Here is a 19,825-nt window from a genome sequence, read left to right on the forward strand (position 1 = left end):
GAGAGGCATCGCCGGGTCTGGTGACACCCAGTGAGCACTCTGGATACCCCCGCGCACCGAAGGCGCGTTTGGCCAAAAAGGGGGCGTGGTCTGAATCAAAGGGGTGTGGCCTCGCAGGGGCAATAACATCACTCTGGGGGCAGCCCAGCATCACTGGAGATTCTATGCTGCTCCAGGAGACTGGGCAGTCTGCACTGTCGGCTCCTCTTCTATAACAGGAGCCAGGTGCTGCAGGAGAATGTCACACTGCAGCACTTGGCTCCTGTCACTGCAGAGGAGCTGGCATTTTGGTGTCACCCCCTCCGAGGGTGAAACCCAGATGCGGCCGGCACACACACTGCCCCACCTCATGATGTCACTGCTGTATAGTATTACAATACATGCTAAATCATACTTACCATTGCCTTCACACATTAATGAAGCATGGAAAAAAATGAGAATTAGAGACTAATGCATGTAATAACATAAAAATACAGATACAGAGGAGGTGATTTAGATTTGAGTATAAATGAAGCCTGTTTGTGTAAGTGCAAATATAAGTCTGCACACTTACGCTTTCTCGCATCTCGTGTGCAACTTTTACCCTAGTATATACATTCATATGGAGTAATTATGTATCATTCATCATCTCAAAAACTGCACCAGTGGAAGGTGGAAAAAGGGGCGTGGTCTCACATTAAAGGGGTGTGACCTTGTTTCACATGGGCATGCCACGAGTTGCGGGGCGTGGCCTCGCAGCACGCCCCCATCTTTCAGTATCCCCGGCCGAGCAGAGTGCCGGAAGGCAGAGCTGCTCGGCCCAGGGTTTGACGGCGGACCGGCCCATCTGGCCATCGGCCCTTCTGGTATTTGCCAGACGTGCCAGATGGGCAGTCCAGCCCTGACAAGTTCTATATGAAACAAAAAATGACGACATGTAAATTAGAGATGAGCGTGTTCCCGCCGACTCGGATCCCCACTGCGAGCCCGACGTCAGCGTCCTGACGTCGGATCTCGCGAGAGTGCCGAACTCTCCCCAGAGTTCGCCTCTACATAAGGCGCCAAGTCGGCACCATTTGTCCTGCACACTCCAGACTGCATGCTACTCTGCAACTGCGCGGGCTGGCTGAGAGGGGGCACGCTGATCACTGGCTGGCTGAGTGGCTGTATAGGGGGACACACTGCACGCTGATGCTGCACTATACTCTGCTAAGTGGCTGCGCTGGCAAAAGTGACTGTGTAAAAGTAAAAAAACGTGAAAAAAAAACACTTATTTTTTGGTGCTGTACCCTACTGTGTAAATGTGTATACAAGCACCGTGACTTTGTGGGCCATAGCCCTCTGTGTATAAAAAATACAAGCAACGTGACTTTGTGGGCCTTAACCCTCTGTATAAAAAATACAAGCACCGTGACTTTGTGGGCCTTAGCCCTCTGTGTATAAAAAATACAAGCACCGTGACTTTGTGGGCCTTAGCCCTCTGTGTATAAAAAATACAAGCACCGTGACTTTGTGGGCCTTAGTCCTCTGTGTATAAAAAATACAAGCACCATGACTTTGTGGGCCTTAGCCCTCTGTGTATAAAAAATACAAGCACTGTGACTTTGTGGGTCTTAGCCCTCTGTGTATAAAAAATACCAGCACCGTGACTCCTTGGGCCGTAGCCCACTATGTAAACAAGTACTGTGACTCTGCTGGCCGTAGCCCACTGTTCATACAAGTACTGTGACTCCTTGGGCCGTAGCCCACTGTGTATACAAGTACTGTGACTGCTGGCCGTACCCCACTGGGTGGGTGGGAGGGCCCAAGGACAATTCCGTCTTGCACTACCTTTCATTTCTGCCACTGCTGTGTGGCAATGTTTCATAGATGTGCTTTAAACTGTGGTGTCTGCGCCACTGTGCCGCTGCTCTTATGCTTAGTAACCAGTCAGCTCACTGCAACCTTTGGCCAATAATGGTGAAAACAATATTATAAGCTGTGAGGTGGTCTAAATTGACTGTAAATGACTGGAAATTAATGTTATTGAGAAGAAAAAAAAGCCCAATTTATGTGATTTTAGCTTTTTTTGCCCCTTTTTGTAAAAAATCCAAATCCAATTCCAAAGCCAGTCACCACAGTTTGGCAAATCCAAATTCAAAGCTGGATGACGAATTAGAACCAAATCCAGCAAAAATGGTCTGGCGCACATTCCTAATGTAAATGCCCTTGTAAACAACTCTAAATCACCTCTATGGTTCTTCTAAGGAGGTGACTTTTCGGGGAGACTCACCAAGTCGCTGACCAGAGGTATGGGTTTTCTTTTCCGTATGTCTGGCATACTGTCTATAATTATGAGACCACCAGCAGGCCTGAGAGAGAAGGAAATGAGCATGAGCAATACTGAGTAAGATGTGAAGAAGAAAGTGCAATATTATATTTTAGAGCAGTGTTTCCTTTTCCCAGTGTTCAGGGCTGTGAAGATCACTATGCCTATCATGTCCCTGACAGATCAGGTCCCCATCTATCTCCAGCTGCCTTTGCTCTGCCTCATGTGTGTATGAGTGTGCTTTCGTTGGTGACCCAGGTAACAACAGTCCAAGCAAAGACAAACCGTACTGCAGTAGAGACTAATGCCTGCTTATATTTGATGCTGGTTGTAAAACATTGACTAGTTGTAATCCCTATAATGCAAAAACATTCTGCATCCCCCAAAATGGAATAAATATTATGTGATTTCTGTAAAGACATTAATGGAGTGATAAGATATAAAGACATTTATGCGTTCATGTTATTGTGGAATTTTTGGGCACAGACAAAAAAATAGGTTGATGAACCAAAGTGCTTCTATCCCAGCATGAATTTCCATCAGTGATGACTATGTTTCCAGGAAGAGATGGTGGAAGGATGTGGCAGAAAGGTGCTTACTGCCGTCATAAGGATATGGCAAAGAAAAGTTTTTTTGTTTTTATTTTTTACTTGTAGCAGATGTTTTTTAATTTCTAAGGTTATTTTGATTTGATGAATGGATAATTATACTTATTCAGCTTATGTCTGTAGAAAATAATTTTTTTAATACATTTGTCTTCAATTTTCCAAGAAGTGTTTAGTAAAATGTGTTGAACCTCTCTCAAAATTATAAATTCTGTAAATTGCTCAACAGAGAACAGGGAAATGGTGGAGTGTAGAAATTAAGTAGTTTCATAATTATAGGAATTTAATTAGTTTAAAGACTTCAAATTATTTTGTGGATTCTGAATTGAAAGTTTTACAAGAAGTAATAAATCAGAATACAGGGAATCATCACACAATATTCATTAAATAGAGAAAAGGCTTATGTAGGGATAGTTTATCCCTATCTACAATGGGTCAATGTTAACAAAAGCATTGCTATTGCAGCAGGAAACACCCATTGACGGTAAGATTTGCCAGGTTTCTCTGGAATTAGCTTCTGTCTATTTAACATGTACTGTAGTGGTACATGTATCATCGCAATACATCATTTTCTAAATAAATAAATAAATAAATTAAAAATGCTTTATTATTTGAATAACCTTTTTTCATTGGGAAATAGTTTTCAAATATTTGCTTAGAAAAAAAATATTTTTAACAAATGTTTATGTACAAACCAGCTAGCGGTCTCACACAAACACATATGCCCCCAAACTGGAGTGATGAAGTGGTAAGTTAACCTTTACCACTCTCAGCCAGTAGTGCTCAGCCTCCCCTGATATTTTATTGATAAATAGCAATCATAACAGAAAATGATGTGACAAGTGGTGAGAGACTATCATTGTCATTAATGTTTTTTAATAAATAGGCTTGTCAGATATCAATAATTCATCACACTGATTCTACATTTACAATCTAGAACAGAGGTAGAGTACAAAACACCATTTTCACATACCCATCTTTAAACCATAGAGACTTTGACATATCACCACTACTTTCACCTCTAGCCTGAAAGAAAAATAAACATAAGTAGAACTGGGGACTCTCCTATTAAAAGGCAAAAGCGCTATAAATTGGCAGAGTACATATTCATGCACAATCACTGAAAATCTAACACATTAAACTTGAAACAAATCCACTTCATAATTAAATGTGCTATTTTTATTCATAATTACAAATACATGAAATAATTCAAGACCTGCAAAATATTTTACATTTTGTCAACATATCATATAGTAGGTACCACTTGATCTTGACAGAACATAAACTTTTACAGTGATAATGTTATTACGGTACAAACATGGCTAACTCTGAGTGCTACGATAGGATCAAACACATGTTTACCACTGGCAGACTGGCAAAATACATTATCAAATATGTACAAGACAAGTTCTTCAGTTAAATAACAGGACACAAATACTAAAGGTGGGTACACACCCAATTGAGATGTCAGTCAACGGTGGTCTGGCTGCTTGGCGGGTAACCCGTAAACACAGACAGACGTGCCGATATACAGTATCTGCAAGATATATCGGCATCGCTGTGCTGCAGGACAGATACGATATGTCTGTGAACGAGGTAATTTACAGACATCGTCTGTATACACCCTCCGATATGATATGTAGTTCATCGGCTGATTGAATAACATATCACATAGTGCATACCCAGCCTAAGGCTGGGTACAAACTATTACAATGCCAATGTGGTGCATCATGAGGGTGTTGCATTAGACCACACTCATTTTGTGTGTGTGCACCATCCTGATTTACATGGGACTAAATGTTGGGACATATGCTATCACATCACAATCCTGCCTACCATCACATCAAAGTTCTTTCTTCTATCACATCAAAGTTCTACCCAGTGGCGGAATAATGGTGGAGCAAGTGGGGAACATGCATAGGCGCATTTACACAGGAGGTGCCAACTGGAAACTTTCAGGAAAGGTCAAACTCTGGTGCACCACCATATCACCCCCCAGGATGCAGTATGTGCATGTTGTGAGAAAGCGTGCACTTGCGTGAGGTGGGTGTAGGATGATTTCCCGCTGCACTGTAACCTCCTCCTTGCAGCTTAGACCACATTCCCTGCAGCCTTCCTGACTGTGCACATGATGCCAGCACAGAGATTTTTAAGAAATCTCTTAAATATCTCAATCTACAAAACCAATGTCAGGTCAAAACTGATGCTAAATGTCAAGTACTGTACACAAGTCTGCATTTAGGAATGTCCTGATCAGTCCAACTCTTTCCATCATAACACGGACCACCATAGCCTTGATCACCTTACATACTGTAGTTCCATGTGCTTCCAGTAAAAATTATAACAAAAGTAAGCTGTGCTGCTGGCCTACATTTCTATAGCTTCTTAAATGATCTTCTCCCTATGTAATCCTGTTATCTATCAAAGTGGTAGCTTTTTTACCATTATCTTGAATCATTAAGCTTCAAATGTCTCCAAGCAGTGTTATTTACAGTACTTCATGTATTGTTATTTACTTCAAAATTAATCTGATGTGTATAGTGGAAACAGTACCTATATAATATTACATACCAATGAGGAATTATGGCGTTCTGAGCTAATTCTTTGATGTCATGATTGCCACAAATGTCACTTTTATACCAGTACTAGTATATCAGTCTTAGGGAGGATTTATCGAATCTTGAAGAGAGAGAGAGATAAAGTTGCTCATAACAACAAATAAGCTTCTTTGGAGAAAAATAAAGTGGAGAGAGATAAACTGCCAACCAATCAGCTTCCAACTGTCATTTTTTCTCTCCAAGATTTTATAAATCTCCCCCTTAAGGATGGACTAATGTAATTCTTAGCATTTTGAGATAAGTCACTCACTCCTCACCTACCTGCACCGGATAGCTCTGGAATCTGCCAATGGGACAGAGTGATGTTTGGGAAGAGGGTGTGAGCAGGGAGGGGGCGGAGAGAGAGAGCCGTTCTGAATGGAAAAATCACAAAATGACACAAAAAATAAAAAATAAACAATAAACAAAATAAATAAAACAAAACATGAAAAACATAAAATGCCAATCAGAGAGGGTAAAAAAACGGTGATGGGAATAACAAGGAGCAATGTCTTATTACAGTCAAGAAATCTTGGTTTGTCCACTGTGTAACTGAGTAACATCACGTGATCAGAGCCTGTTTGGAACATCTGCAAATATTTGTACAATGCATTAAACATTGTTTTAGTTTTTAGATTAAATGTGCCATTAGGAAACACACAAAGCTGTTATTCAAGATTAAGGCTGGCGGATAGTGAGTCTTTATATTTTTTAGGTTCTATACATACCTCCTGAAGCTGCATCTGCACCTTGTTGAATGCTCTCAACCAATTTGACTTTGCCCTCGACATGCTGGAGCCCTCATCCCTGTAACTGGATAACATATAATACATCTCATAATGCTGGACAAAAAGTCTATTTTTTAAAGCTACAATATCAATAAAATACCTCCAGTAAAGTGGGTGGTAGTCTCTCACAATGCACAAGAGTTGTAATTAACCATGAAATACAGACATTGCAAGTGGTTTGGGAATACCCATCGAAAGCAATGAATAATAAATCCAGAGGTTTGGAGGTCAAAATGGCCGGCTATGTTCAGTAGTTTAAAACCCTAGGCAAAGCCGATGCTTAGTGAATTTAGCTCAGGTGTTAATGCACACTAAATGTCTGCTTTTAAAACCTGGTAAGCACAATTTAACTGAGACATGCCGTATTGCAACATATATACTACAGACAGAATTAGATAACTCTGTATAATTTGAGTATTTAACATTTTCAATATATGCTTTATTATTTTATCATTCCACATGGCTTACAAATATATTTCTATTTAATACTGTAAATCCAAGCATGTCATTACCTCCCCACCCTCTCACCTCTCTGGTATGGGTTCCTGGACTACAGGTGCTACTGGCACTGCTGCAGGCTCTGGTACAACCTCTGGTGTCTTCTCCTTCTCTACTGTAATCTCGGGGGGTGTCTTCTCCTTACACTCCCCTGACAGATACATTGTGTTCTCCATCTCATATCTCAACTTTTCTTCTTCAGCTTCCTCCTCTGGCAGCTCATCATCATACAGATCTCTGTCTGAAAGCTGCCCCCTGCTGTCAGGATAAGCCCCTTCATCATCATCTTCTTCACTATAGCCTTCTGGGCCCTCTTCCGCTTCCCAGTTTGGAGAGTCCTTTCGGTAGCTGACAGAACTGTGACAGGAGTGATATGAGTCTCTGTCCCTCTCCTCTTCTATTTCTGAACCTTGCAGACTGTCATTTTCAGGATCAAAATCATCACTCAGTTGGGTGGAGTCTCGGCTAAGTTCCCCTGATGAGGCATATCGACTGCTCCCAGTAGGGCTAAAGAAATCAGAAAATGGGGGCAGAAGGATGAAAGCAGAAGGATAAAATAATTGTAGCAACTCCTCCCTCTGTAATTGTTCCAATTACATGGACACACAGCAAGCCACTGTTACACTGACCAAAGTATAAACAGTAATGGACACCATGGATCCACTGATTTGTCTTAGATTTCTGCTCCTATACTGATAAATTCAATTCAAATATAGTTTGTTACTTATGAAGTAAGCTCCTATTAACTATACTAGTGCTCATAATTATAATATTAGCATGCTACATACAAGCAACTGATTTCTTATTTCTACCAGGCAGGTCTAGGTTAGGGAATGTACTGTATACAGTACATAACAAGTTTTATGAAGTTAGTATCCAGTGAGGCTTGTTACCCTTATATATTATATACCTTATGTGTGCACAGAAGGTCTTCACAAAAAGCGCAAAGGTTTGTCATTTTCTTTTAATGTGTGGAACAGGATGTCAGTGTTAACTGGCAATGCACAAACAAAATACCAAGGAGCCAATAAAACTAAAAAACAAGTTGATTCGATGCATAAAACAGCCTTGTGTGAGCACACATAACCCGTATATGTCATGCGGTATAAAGACGTGCTACAAAGTGCTATAGGACCTAATTCAGAGGTGAACGCTAGCTGCACACAATGCCGATATGCACGCAGTTGTCTGCTGCTGAAGGTACTGCGCATGTATCCGAGTCGTACTGCGGATGCGTCCGGATGGCTACTGTACCTGAGAGGAAGAGCGCATTTGGACGCAAGAGCTGTAAATTTCAATGGAGATTCATGGGAGGTAATCAGGTTGGCATGTAACGGGCATGTTGCTGACAGTGACTGCAACTCAAGATGCAGTAGCACTGGCACAGGACACCATGTTCAGCCTGAGAAATTGCACCTGCCATAGGGCTGGTGCAAGTTTCGATATTGCAACGCACCAAGACTGATTAGTGCCGCTGCCAGTGGGCGTCTCAGTAGGAACAGAATCGGTAGAGGCATAAGTATAAAGACGCAGACACTGCTGCATGCACTGTTGAATCAGCCTCAGATTGAAAACTATTTGTATCTGCGAACCAGTCATTCATAGTCCAACAAACTCCTGGAAATATCCTCGGATAAACCTTGCATATGACTATGGGGTCTGGTGTGCTTAGCAACTGTGTGCAAGTGTACCCAGAAGAATTGATGCTGTTTTGAATGCAAAGGGTGGTCACACCAAATATTAATTTGATTATATATATATATATATATATATATATATATATATATATATTAGGGGTGTGCACCGGCCACTTTTCGTGTTTTGTGTTTTGGTTTTGGATCTGGATCTTTCTTCGTGTTTTGGATCTGGATTGGTTTTGCCAAAACCACCCTTCCGTGTTTTGGGTTCTGGGTTTTGTGTTTTGGATCTGTATTTTTTTGAAAAAAAGCATAAAAACAGCTAAAATCACAGAATTTGTAGGTTTTTCTGCTCCTATGCTATTATTAACCTCAATAACCTTAATTTCCACTCATTTCCAGTCTATTCTGAATACCTCACACCTCACAATAGTGTTTTTATGTCCAAAAGGTTGCACCGAGGTAGCTGGATGACTATGCTAAGCGACACGAGTGGGCGGCACAAACACGTGACCCATCTAGGCGTGAAACTGCAGTGGCAGACAGGATGGCATTGAAAAACTAGGCCCCAAACTGTACATAATGCAAAGAAAAAAAAGAGGTGCAAGATGGAATTGTCCTTGGGCCCTCCCACCCACCCTTATGTTGTATAAACAGGACATGCACACTTTAACAAACCAATGATTTCAGCGCCAGGGTCTGCCACACAACTGTGGCTGAAATGATTGGTTCGTTTGGGCCCCCACAAAACAAGCTGGCAATTAATCTGTCCCTGCACAAACTGGCTCTACGGAGGCAAGATGTCGTCCTCATCCTCCTCATCCACCGATTCCTCACCCTCTTCAGTGTGTACATCCTCATCCTCACAGAGTATTAATTCGTCCCTGCTGGAACCACAGGTCCCTCTGTACGTTCTGGAGGCTGGTCTCCCTGGAAGAGTTGATAATTCATTTTATGAACATCATCTTCTCCACATTTTGTGGAAGCAACCTCCTACGCCTTTCGCTGACAAGGTTCCCGGCTGCACTAAACACTCTTTCGGAGTACACACTGGAGGGGGGGCAACTCAGGTAAAATAGAGCCAGTTTGTACAGGGACCTCCAAATTGCTTCTTTTTCCTGCCAGTACAGGTACGGACTGTCTGACATGCCTACTTGGATGCTGTCACCGATGTAATCCTTTAACAGACAGACGCACGCTTGTCGCTGCTGCTTTGAGGATTCAAGTGCGGCTACAGCCCACACAATTCACAAAGACAGAAAAAAGAAGAAGAATATTTTTATTGTTTGTGTAGCACACTTTGAGGGTGTCACCACCCTTTAACAGACAGACGCACGCTTGTCGCTGCTGCTTTAAGGATGCAGGTGCGGCTACAGCCCACACATTTCACAAAGACCGAAAAAAAAAGAACAATATTTTAATTGTTTGTGTAGCACACTTTGAGGGTGTCACCACCCTTTAACAGACAGACGCACGCTTGTCGCTGCTGCTTTAAGGATGCAGGTGCGGCTACAGCCCACACAATTCACAAAGACAGAAAAAAGAAGAATATTTTTATTGTTTGTGTAGCACACTTTGAGGGTGTCACCACCCTTTAACAGACAGACGCACGCTTGTCGCTGCTGCTTTGAGGATGCAAGTGCGGCTACATCGCACACAAGTCACAAACACATTAAAAAAATAGTTTTTTATTTTTTGGAGCACTTTGAGAGTTACACCACCCTTTAACAGACAGACGCACGCTTGTCGCTGCTGCTTTAAGGATGCAGGTGCGGCTACAGCCCACACATTTCACAAAGACCGAAAAAAAAAGAACAATATTTTAATTGTTTGTGTAGAACACTTTGAGGGTGTCACCACCCTTTAACAGACAGACGCACGCTTGTCGCTGCTGCTTTAAGGATGCAGGTGCGGCTACAGCCCACACAATTCACAAAGACAGAAAAAAGAAGAAGAATATTTTTATTGTTTGTGTAGCACACTTTGAGGGTGTCACCACCCTTTAACAGACAGACGCACGCTTGTCGCTGCTGCTTTGAGGATGCAAGTGCGGCTACATCGCACACAAGTCACAAACACATTAAAAAAATAGTTTTTTATTTTTTGGAGCACTTTGAGAGTTACACCACCATTTAACAGACAGACGCACGCTTGTCGCTGCTGCTTTAAGGATGCAGGTGCGGCTACAGCCCACACATTTCACAAAGACCGAAAAAAAAGAACAATATTTTAATTGTTTGTGTAGCACACTGTGAGGGTGTCACCACCCTTTAACAGACAGACGCACGCTTGTCGCTGCTGCTTTAAGGATGCAGGTGCGGCTACAGCCCACACAATTCACAAAGACAGAAAAAAGAAGAAGAATATTTTTATTGTTTGTGTAGCACACTTTGAGGGTGTCACCACCCTTTAACAGACAGACGCACGCTTGTTGCTGCTGCTTTGAGGATGCAAGTGTGGCTACATCGCACACAAGTCACAAACACATTAAAAAAAAATTTTTGATTTTTTTTGGAGCACTTTGAGAGTTACAACACCCTTTAACAGACAGACGCACGCTTGTCGCTGCTGCTTTGAGGATGCAAGTGCGGCTACAGCCCACACAATTCACAAAGACAGAAAAAAAAATAACAATATTTTAATTGTTTGTGTAGCACACTTTGAGGGTGTCACCACCCTTTAACAGACAGACGCACGCTTGTCGCTGCTGCTTTAAGGATGCAGGTGCGGCTACAGCCCACACATTTCACAAAGACAGAAAAAAAAAGAACAATATTTTAATTGTTTGTGTAGCACACTTTGAGGGTGTCACCACCCTTTAACAGACAGACGCACGCTTGTCGCTGCTGCTTTGAGGATGCAGGTGGAATCTAGACGGGATTTGGAACCGAGGACACACTACCTCCATCAATTGTCTAAATCCCACTGCACTAATGTCGGATACCGGACGCACGTCTAACACCAACATAGCAGTCAAGGCCTCAGTTATACGTTTTGCTTCAGGATGATTGCTGTCGTACTTCATCCTCATTGCTAGGGACTGTTGGAGGGTCAATTGTTTAGTAAAAGTAGTGATGTTCCTACTTCCTCTCTGGGATGATGAACAACTCCCAGCAGCAGCAACAGCACTAGGAGGAAGTGGTTCTTGATCTTTCCCTATTTTATTTTTATCGGAGAAAGTTTGGTCCTCCATTTATGTTATATTGATATATAATATATGTGCGGCTAAAGCGCACACAAACACAGAAAATATTTTTTTATTTTTGCTGGAGAGTAGTGCACTTTGTGGGTTACACCACCCTTTAAGAAATGAGCCAGCCGGCTCTTTACTTATGGGACACAGGCGCACGCTTGGCGCTGCTCCTTTGTTGATGCACGTGCAGCCACAGTGCACACAAGTCACAAACACAGAAAATATATATTTTTTTGGTTTGGAGTGTACTTTGGGGGTTACAGAACCCTTTAACGGTCAAGCCAGCCGGCCCTTTACTTATGACACAGGCGCACGCTTGGCACTACTTTGTTGATGCACGTACGGCTACTGCGCACACAATTCACAAACACAGAAAATAATTTTTTTTTTGGTTTGGACTGGAGTGTACTTTTGGGGGTTACAGCACCCTTTAACGGTCAAGCCAGCCGGCCCTTTACTTATGACACAGGCGCACACTTGGCACTACTTTGTTGATGCACGTGCGGCTACTGCGCACACAATTCACAAACACAGAAAATAATTTTTTTTTTGGTTTGGACTGGAGTGTACTTTGGGGGTTACAGCACCCTTTAACGGTCAAGCCAGCCGGCCCTTTACTTATGACACAGGCGCACGCTTGGCACTACTTTGTTGATGCACATGAGGCTACTGAGTACACAATTCACAAACACAGAAAATAATTATTTTTTGGTTTGGACTGGAGTGTACTTTGGGGGTTACAGCACCCTTTAACGGTCAAGCCAGCCGGCCCTTTACTTATGACACAGGCGCACGCTTGGCACTACTTTGTTGATGCACGTGTGGCTACTGCGCACACAATTCACAAACACAGAAAATAATTTTTTTTTGGGTTTGGACTGGAGTGTACTTTGGGGGTTACAGCACCCTTTAACGGTCAAGCCAGCCGGCCCTTTACTTATGACACAGGCGCACGCTTGGCACTACTTTGTTGATGCACATGCGGCTACTGCGCACACAATTCACAAACACAGAAAATAATTTTTTTTTTGGTTTGGACTGGAGTGTACTTTGGGGGTTACAGCACCCTTTAACGGTCAAGCCAGCCGGCCCTTTACTTATGACACAGGCGCACGCTTGGCACTACTTTGTTGATGCACGTGCGGCTACTGCGCACACAATTCACAAACACAGAAAATAATTTTTTTTTTGGTTTGGACTGGAGTGTACTTTCGGGGGTTACAGCACCCTTAACGGTCAAGCCAGCCGGCCCTTTACTTATGACACAGGCGCACGCTTGGCACTACTTTGTTGATGCACGTGCGGCTACTGCGCACACAATTCACAAACAGAAAATAATTTTTTTTTTGGTTTGGACTGGAGTGTACTTTCGGGGGTTACAGCACCCTTAACGGTCAAGCCAGCCGGCCCTTTACTTATGACACAGGCGCACGCTTGGCACTACTTTGTTGATGCACGTGCGGCTACTGCGCACACAATTCACAAACACAGAAAATAATTTTTTTTTTGGTTTGGACTGGAGTGTACTTTCGGGGGTTACAGCACCCTTAACGGTCAAGCCAGCCGGCCCTTTACTTATGACACAGGCGCACGCTTGGCACTACTTTGTTGATGCACGTGCGGCTACTGCGCACACAATTCACAAACACAGAAAATAATTTTTTTTTTGGTTTGGACTGGAGTGTACTTTCGGGGGTTACAGCACCCTTAACGGTCAAGCCAGCCGGCCCTTTACTTATGACACAGGCGCACGCTTGGCACTACTTTGTTGATGCACGTGCGGCTACTGCGCACACAATTCACAAACACAGAAAATATATTATTTTTTTAGCACTTGGGGGGAGCACCCCTGATGGACAGAGCACCCCCTGGACAACACTACAGCACCCCTTTAGGACTGGGACACTGCACAGGACTTTGGAGTGGACACAGCCCCTATGGAGAACTGACTGCACAACACAGTCCAGCCAGCCCCTATGGACTTTGAAGTAGTGGACACAGCCCCTATTAACAACAGCAGCACAGCACAACACAGCCAGCCCCTATGGACTTTGAAGTAGTGGAACAACAGCAGCACTACACTACACTACACTACACAGCCCTAACTCCCACCCTCCCTCTTCACTGTCCACAGCCGAGTGAGAAAATGGCGCCGACGCGGGTACCTTATATAGGATCCAAAACCCGCGAGACTCGGAAGGCGGGATGATGACGTTTTGCCTCGATTTCAGATCCGAGTCAGGCGGGAAAAGTCGAGCCTGATTCGGATCGGACTCGGATCGGGGGGGCTCGGGGGGGTTCGGATTTCAGAAATCCGAACCCGCTCACCCCTAATATATATATAGTTACCAGTGGACCGGCACTCAACTGGCACTCAACTTTACTCTGGTGCCCTCCAGAAAATCCCATATACAGATCCAGGAAGGCGGCACTCTGAGAATTGTAATCAAGGTGAAAAAAACTCCAGTTTAATGATCGATGTTTCGGAGGTCAGTGTACACATAGGCCCTGAAACGTTGGTTGAATAAAATATTTTCTATTGATCAAGACTTCCAGTGCCGCAGTCAAATCGGGACTATTTAACATTTTTATTGAGGGCACGGAGGCAACATTACTTTTCTATTGGAGTAGTGCCGGGCCATTTGGACTTTATATACATATATATATATATATATATATATATATATATATATAAATAAAAGTTTTTCTATAGCTCCACCCCCAGTAGGAATGTACAGTTAAAGCTAAGATATTAGAGCTCTAATAAAGTTAATTAGGAAAACCTAATCCCATGGGCAGTTATTCCACATGGATACAAGGATTTTGTTTACTGGTCACTTGATCACCAGGTCTTATCTTGAATTGCTGTCAAGATATTTATCATCCTATCCAGTGGCGACTCCAAAGGTATGGCTGCAGCGCAGTCCAAAATTCAAATAGGGGAGCCACACCAACTGCCAGTGACTCCTGGCCAGCGATGTTTGGCAGTGTTTGGAAGGACAGTTTGTGTGGCTCCCCTATTTGAAATTTGAACTACGCTGCAGCTCCACCTCTAGAGCCGCCACTGATCCTATCCCAATATTGTATTACCATACCTCTGAGAATGGAGTTGTCAGGTTGCGGTCTAGGACTGGCCGTTACTCACGTCAGCCCCGGCTATCACTGACCTCTCGAGCTGTCAGACGCCAGGTGTGGCAGCGAGTGACGCGCTGAAGATTATACCTGGGGTTTGCTAGGACATCCATGTGCTCGCTCCGTGATTTGATTCCTGCGGTTACCGTCATGGGTGAAGCCATGATAGTCTACATCACATGATTGCCCTTTACCCAACAGTAGCATTGGTTGTTGTCAGCTGACACTGTCCTCCTATGGACTGCTACCTTAGGGTATCTAGCCGGGCTCCAGACAACAGGAAGTTGCCTGTACAACGTCGTTACCTTAAGTGTATATTTGCTGTTGCAGCATTCCAGGTTACTAGCTCCTTTCTTCCAGTGATACTCTCCTACTGTTTACCTACAGTGTGTGTGTACTCAGCACATCATCCAAGTACAATCTCCTAGTGCGAATCTCCTGTTCCAGCCCTGCGCCTGAATCTACAGTACCCAGTACATTACTCAAGTGCAAAACTTCCAGTATCCTCCTGTGCTTTCCCTGTGATAATGTTCTTCCATTTCCCACTTGTGCCGCATACCTGACCAAAGGGCCGCAACCTGCTTGCTGGGTGCAGCTTAAACCCAAAGGGGTCACTGGTGAACACCTCCCAGTAAGTTAGACTCTGCATCTGTGGTCAGGTCTAGCCAACATCCAAAACTAGTGGATGAGGAAGGCATATATCTGGGCCCCCCCACCTCCAATTCCTTTCTCAACCTGGGTCCATGTCTTCCGATCCCTCTACAAAGGACCACCATAGCCCGCACCATGACAGTTTGTACAGGCATTATGGAAGCCATAGGATCTCAGGGTGCAGGGCGTTACAAGATCTTGCCTCTCACATCGAGAATCAGGAGGCAGCACAACATCAGGTGACTCAATATCTTCAGGAACTCTCTTCCGGTCAATTACTCTCCATTCAGTCGACTCTGGCCACTATACTTCCTGTTGAATCTGGATCTGCTCCAGTAACTCCTCCAGTAGCAGTAACTCAAAAGTCTTGTCTACAGCTGGCCTCTCCTGAGCTCTTTGACAGAAACCCCAGATGCTGCCAGGCCTTCATTAACCAGTGTGAGATACAGTTCCAGTGTCTGCCCCAGAATTTACCCACTCCAAGATCAAAGGTGGCATACATCATCTCCCTACTATCCGGAACTGCCTTGGATTGGGTCTCTCCATTATGGGAGCGAGCTGATCCTCTCGTCTCCAATTACAAAAATTGCATTTGTTCTTTCAAAAGAATCTTCAGTGAGCCAGGCCGGAATGCCTCGGCTTCCTCTGATCTCCTTCGAGTTCGACAAGGGACACGTACGATGGGCGAGTACCTGGTTCAATTCCAGACGATAAGGTGCTTAGGGCAGCATTTCTTCACGGACTGTCTTAGAGAATAAAGGATGAGTTAGCTTCTCGAGATGTTCCTGAGTCCTTTTCTGATGTAATATCTTTATGTATTAAGACTGACTTGCACCACAGAGAATGGAAGGCTAGTAAAGGGTGTGAAGATCATTTCAAGGATCGATTTTTGACAACTGCATGTTCTTTCTCTCCTGCACCAATTAAAGAGGAACTATGCAGGTCAACAAGTCTCATTTTATGGAGCGAACCCGCCGATTCCAGAACAAGCTTTGCCTGTACTGTGCAGCTCCTGATCATATTAAAGTTTGTCCTCTCCTCTTTGGAAACAGGACCCCCTAACTAGTTCTGGGAGCGTCCGGTTGGGGGTGTTAACTAAGCCTTCCTGTTCACTGGATAGTCTTCTACCGGTGTCTATTCATTTCAAGACTCAAATCAAAAATATTAAAGCCTTGGTGGACTCAGGAGCCGCTGAAAATTTTATTTCTGAATCTCTGACACATGAATGAGGAATCCCAGTTTTTCCTCTTCCTAGCAAGATGGCACTGTCTGGAGTAGATGGCAATGTTATCCTAGGAGACATATCTTCAGTGACTTTACCCGTTTCACTACGGGTAGGATGCCTACCTCAAGAGGAGTTAGATTTATTGGTTCTCCCTATGCTCAAGTCCTAGGTCTACCTTGGCTTAAAACTCATAACACCACACTGAACTGGTCCACCATGCATGTATTTGCTTGGGGATCCAATTGTTTTCACCAGTGTCTTCCTCGTGTTGTTCCAGTACGAACCCAATAAGTCTCTACTGAATCTTCCCAGAAGCTTCCTACGTCTGACACTTTTAAACCAGATTCTTGTCTGCCAAACCCATATCAACAGTTCTCTGACATTTTTTGTGGGCAAATTGCCTCCCCATCGCCCTTGGGACGTCTGCATTGAGCTAATCTCTGGGAAGATGCCACCTTGTGGCCGAATATACCCTCTTTCCACTCCAGAACAGCTGCTTTGTCTACATAAAAGAAAATCTTACCAAGGGTTTTAGAAGACCATCTTCCTCTCAGACTCAGGTCTCTCACTCCTACCAAAGAGGCATTGACTTCTAATGTGAAGGGTTTCTCTAGTTGTGGTTGACAAAGAATTGGAGCTGTGGAACAGGCTGATTTGAGTGTTTTGAAGGCAGCCACCACTGAATGGTGCTAAAAGAAGGGTGCTAATCAATTTTGTTGGCCTCATGCAGCGGTGGCTGCCTTCCAAGCACTCAAAACAGCCATTTCCACAGCTCCAATTCTTTGTCAACCACAACTAGAGAAACCCTTCACGTTAGAAGTTGATGCCTCTTCAGCAGGAGTGGGAGCTGTACTGTCTCAAGTGGCTGAAGATGGGAAGAATCATCCTTGTAGTTTATTTTCTCGGAAATTTTCCCTGGCCGAGAAGAATTACGCCATAGGGGATCAAGAATTGTTGGCTATGAAAATGGCACTTGAGGAATGGAGGCACCTTTTGGAAGGCGCTAAATTTTCTATTACAATAATCACTGATCATAAGAATCTTCTTTATCTCAAAACAACTCATCGTTTGAACGGTAGAGAAGCTCGTTGGTCTCCTTTTTTTATCCAGGTTCGATTTTGAAAGTCCAATTTCATCCTGGCATTCAAAATAAAAAGGCTGATGCACTCTCCCCATCTTGTCTGCCTCCACAAGAAGAAGAAAAGTACAACTTCAAGTTCACCCTATTCTAGATCCTCTTGTTTACCCTATTCTAGATCCTCTTGTTTTTGCTCAAACTCAGTTGCTGACTCCTCCTCCTGGCAAGATCTTTGTGGCGTCTCAGTTGCGTAAGAATTTATTAACTTGGGCTCATGGCTCCTTGTTTGCTGGCCACTCAGTCATTATCAAAACTTTTAAGTTTTTACAGCGCTCCTACTGGTGAAGGAAGAAGTTTGGAATGTTATTGTTTCCTGTGCCAAGTGTGCTCAGCATAAATCCACTCACAACAAAATTATTGGCCCTTTGCGTCCTCTGCTTATTCCTTATACTCCTTGAACTGATTTGTCGATGGATTTTATTACTGAGTTACCATCCTCTTAGGGACACAATACTATCTGGGTGGTAGTAGATCAATTTTCAAAAATGGCCCATTTTATTCCCTTGGTTGCACTTCCTTCTCCTTAGTTGGGCAAAATGTTTATTTGTGACATCTTTCGTCTTCATGGACTACCCAAGGAGATAGAGATGGATTGAGGTGTACAATTTTTGGCCAAATTCTGGAGGGATTTATGTGCCTTTTGTGGAATTAAACTGAAGTTTTTTTCCGCCTATCACCCGCAAACAAATGGCCAAACCGAGATGTTGAATCAGGAATTGGAAACATTTCTTAGACTTTTCGCATCAAGATGACTGGGTCGAATTATTAGCTTGGGAAGAGTTTGCCCACAATTTTAGGTACCACTCCTCTTCAAATTCTACTCCATTCTTTGCAGTGTATGGAAGACATCTGCGTGTTCCGAATTTCCAAGATTTACCTCTCATGGAAAAATCTGCCGTCACAAATCTTGTGGAATCATTTTCTGATATATGGAAAAACATTCACTCCTCCTTGAAAAAAGCTTCTAGTAACCACAAAAAGTTTGCGGATTGTAAACGTCTTGCCGTTCCTGTTCACAAGATTGGAGATAGGGTATGGATGTCAACTAAAAACATTCGACTGAAGGTTCCAAGCATGAAATTTGCTCCACGTTTCATTGGACCATGTTGTATTCTTAAAGTCAACAATCCGGTGGTGTATAAACTGGAGCTACCTCCTCAGTTGAAGATTTCCAACACATCTCATGTTTCTCTTCTATGACCATTAATTCTTAATCAATTCCAGCTTTCTCCACCCAAGACACCGCAAGTTCATACTCACTTGGGAGTCGAGTTTGAGATTGAGAAGATCCTTGACTCTCGACATCGGTTGAATCAGCTTCAGTATCTCATTGATTTGAAGGGGTACGGACCTGAAGAACGAGCATGGATCAAGGCGTTTGATGTTGCTCCACAACTTGTTCGAGCTTTTCATTAAAAAAATCCTCATAAGCCTTGTGGGTGTCCGGAGTCCATCTTGAAGGGGGAAGGGGGGTACTGTCAGATTTATTTATTCCAAAGTGGAATAAATAAATTTTTGTCCTCACAGTTCTACACACAATACCCCATAATGACAACGTGTAAAAAGTTTTTTTGAGATTTTTGCAAAGTTAATTAAAAAAAACAACTAAGAAATCACATGTACATAAGTATTCACAGCCTTTGCTCAATACTTTATTGATGCACCTTTGTCAGCAATTACAGCTTCAAGTCTCTCTGAATATGATGCCACAAGCTTGGCACACCTGTCTTTGGGCAGTTTCACCCATTCCTCTTTGCAGCACCTCTCAAGCTTCATCAGGTTGGATGGGAAGCGTCGGTGCACAGCCATTTTCAGATCTCTCCAGAGATGTTCAATCGGATTCAAGTCTGGGCTCTGGCTGGGCCACTCAAGGACATTCACAGAGTTGTCCTCAAGCCACTCCTTTGATATCTTGGCTGTGTGCTTAGGGTCATTGTTCAGCTAAAACATGAACCGTCACCTCAGTCTGAGGTCAAGAGCGCTCTGGAGCAGGTTTTCTTCCAGGATGTCTCTGTACATTGCTGCATTAATCTTTCCCTCTGTTCTGACTAGTCTCCCAGTTCCTGCCGCTGAA

General features: G+C 43.4%; 1 protein-coding gene across 1 annotated transcript in view; it reads right to left on the reverse strand.

The window, feature by feature from the left end:
• The window catches only part of UNC13A (unc-13 homolog A), a 239,759-nt gene that overhangs the window by 122,974 nt on the left and 96,960 nt on the right, over window positions 1–19,825 (reverse strand). The window contains exons 11-14 of the mRNA XM_088450825.1: window positions 6,806–7,282; window positions 6,218–6,302; window positions 3,866–3,918; window positions 2,252–2,330 (exon numbers count right to left, since the gene is read on the reverse strand). Coding sequence (XP_088306951.1) covers window positions 2,252–2,330; window positions 3,866–3,918; window positions 6,218–6,302; window positions 6,806–7,282 — 694 coding nt within the window. The remainder of the gene's footprint in view (window positions 1–2,251; window positions 2,331–3,865; window positions 3,919–6,217; window positions 6,303–6,805; window positions 7,283–19,825) is intronic.

The sequence above is a fragment of the Taudactylus pleione genome, unplaced genomic scaffold (assembly GCF_031769625.1).
Source record: "Taudactylus pleione unplaced genomic scaffold, aTauple2 ptg000529l, whole genome shotgun sequence".
Lineage (NCBI taxonomy): Eukaryota > Metazoa > Chordata > Amphibia > Anura > Myobatrachidae > Taudactylus > Taudactylus pleione.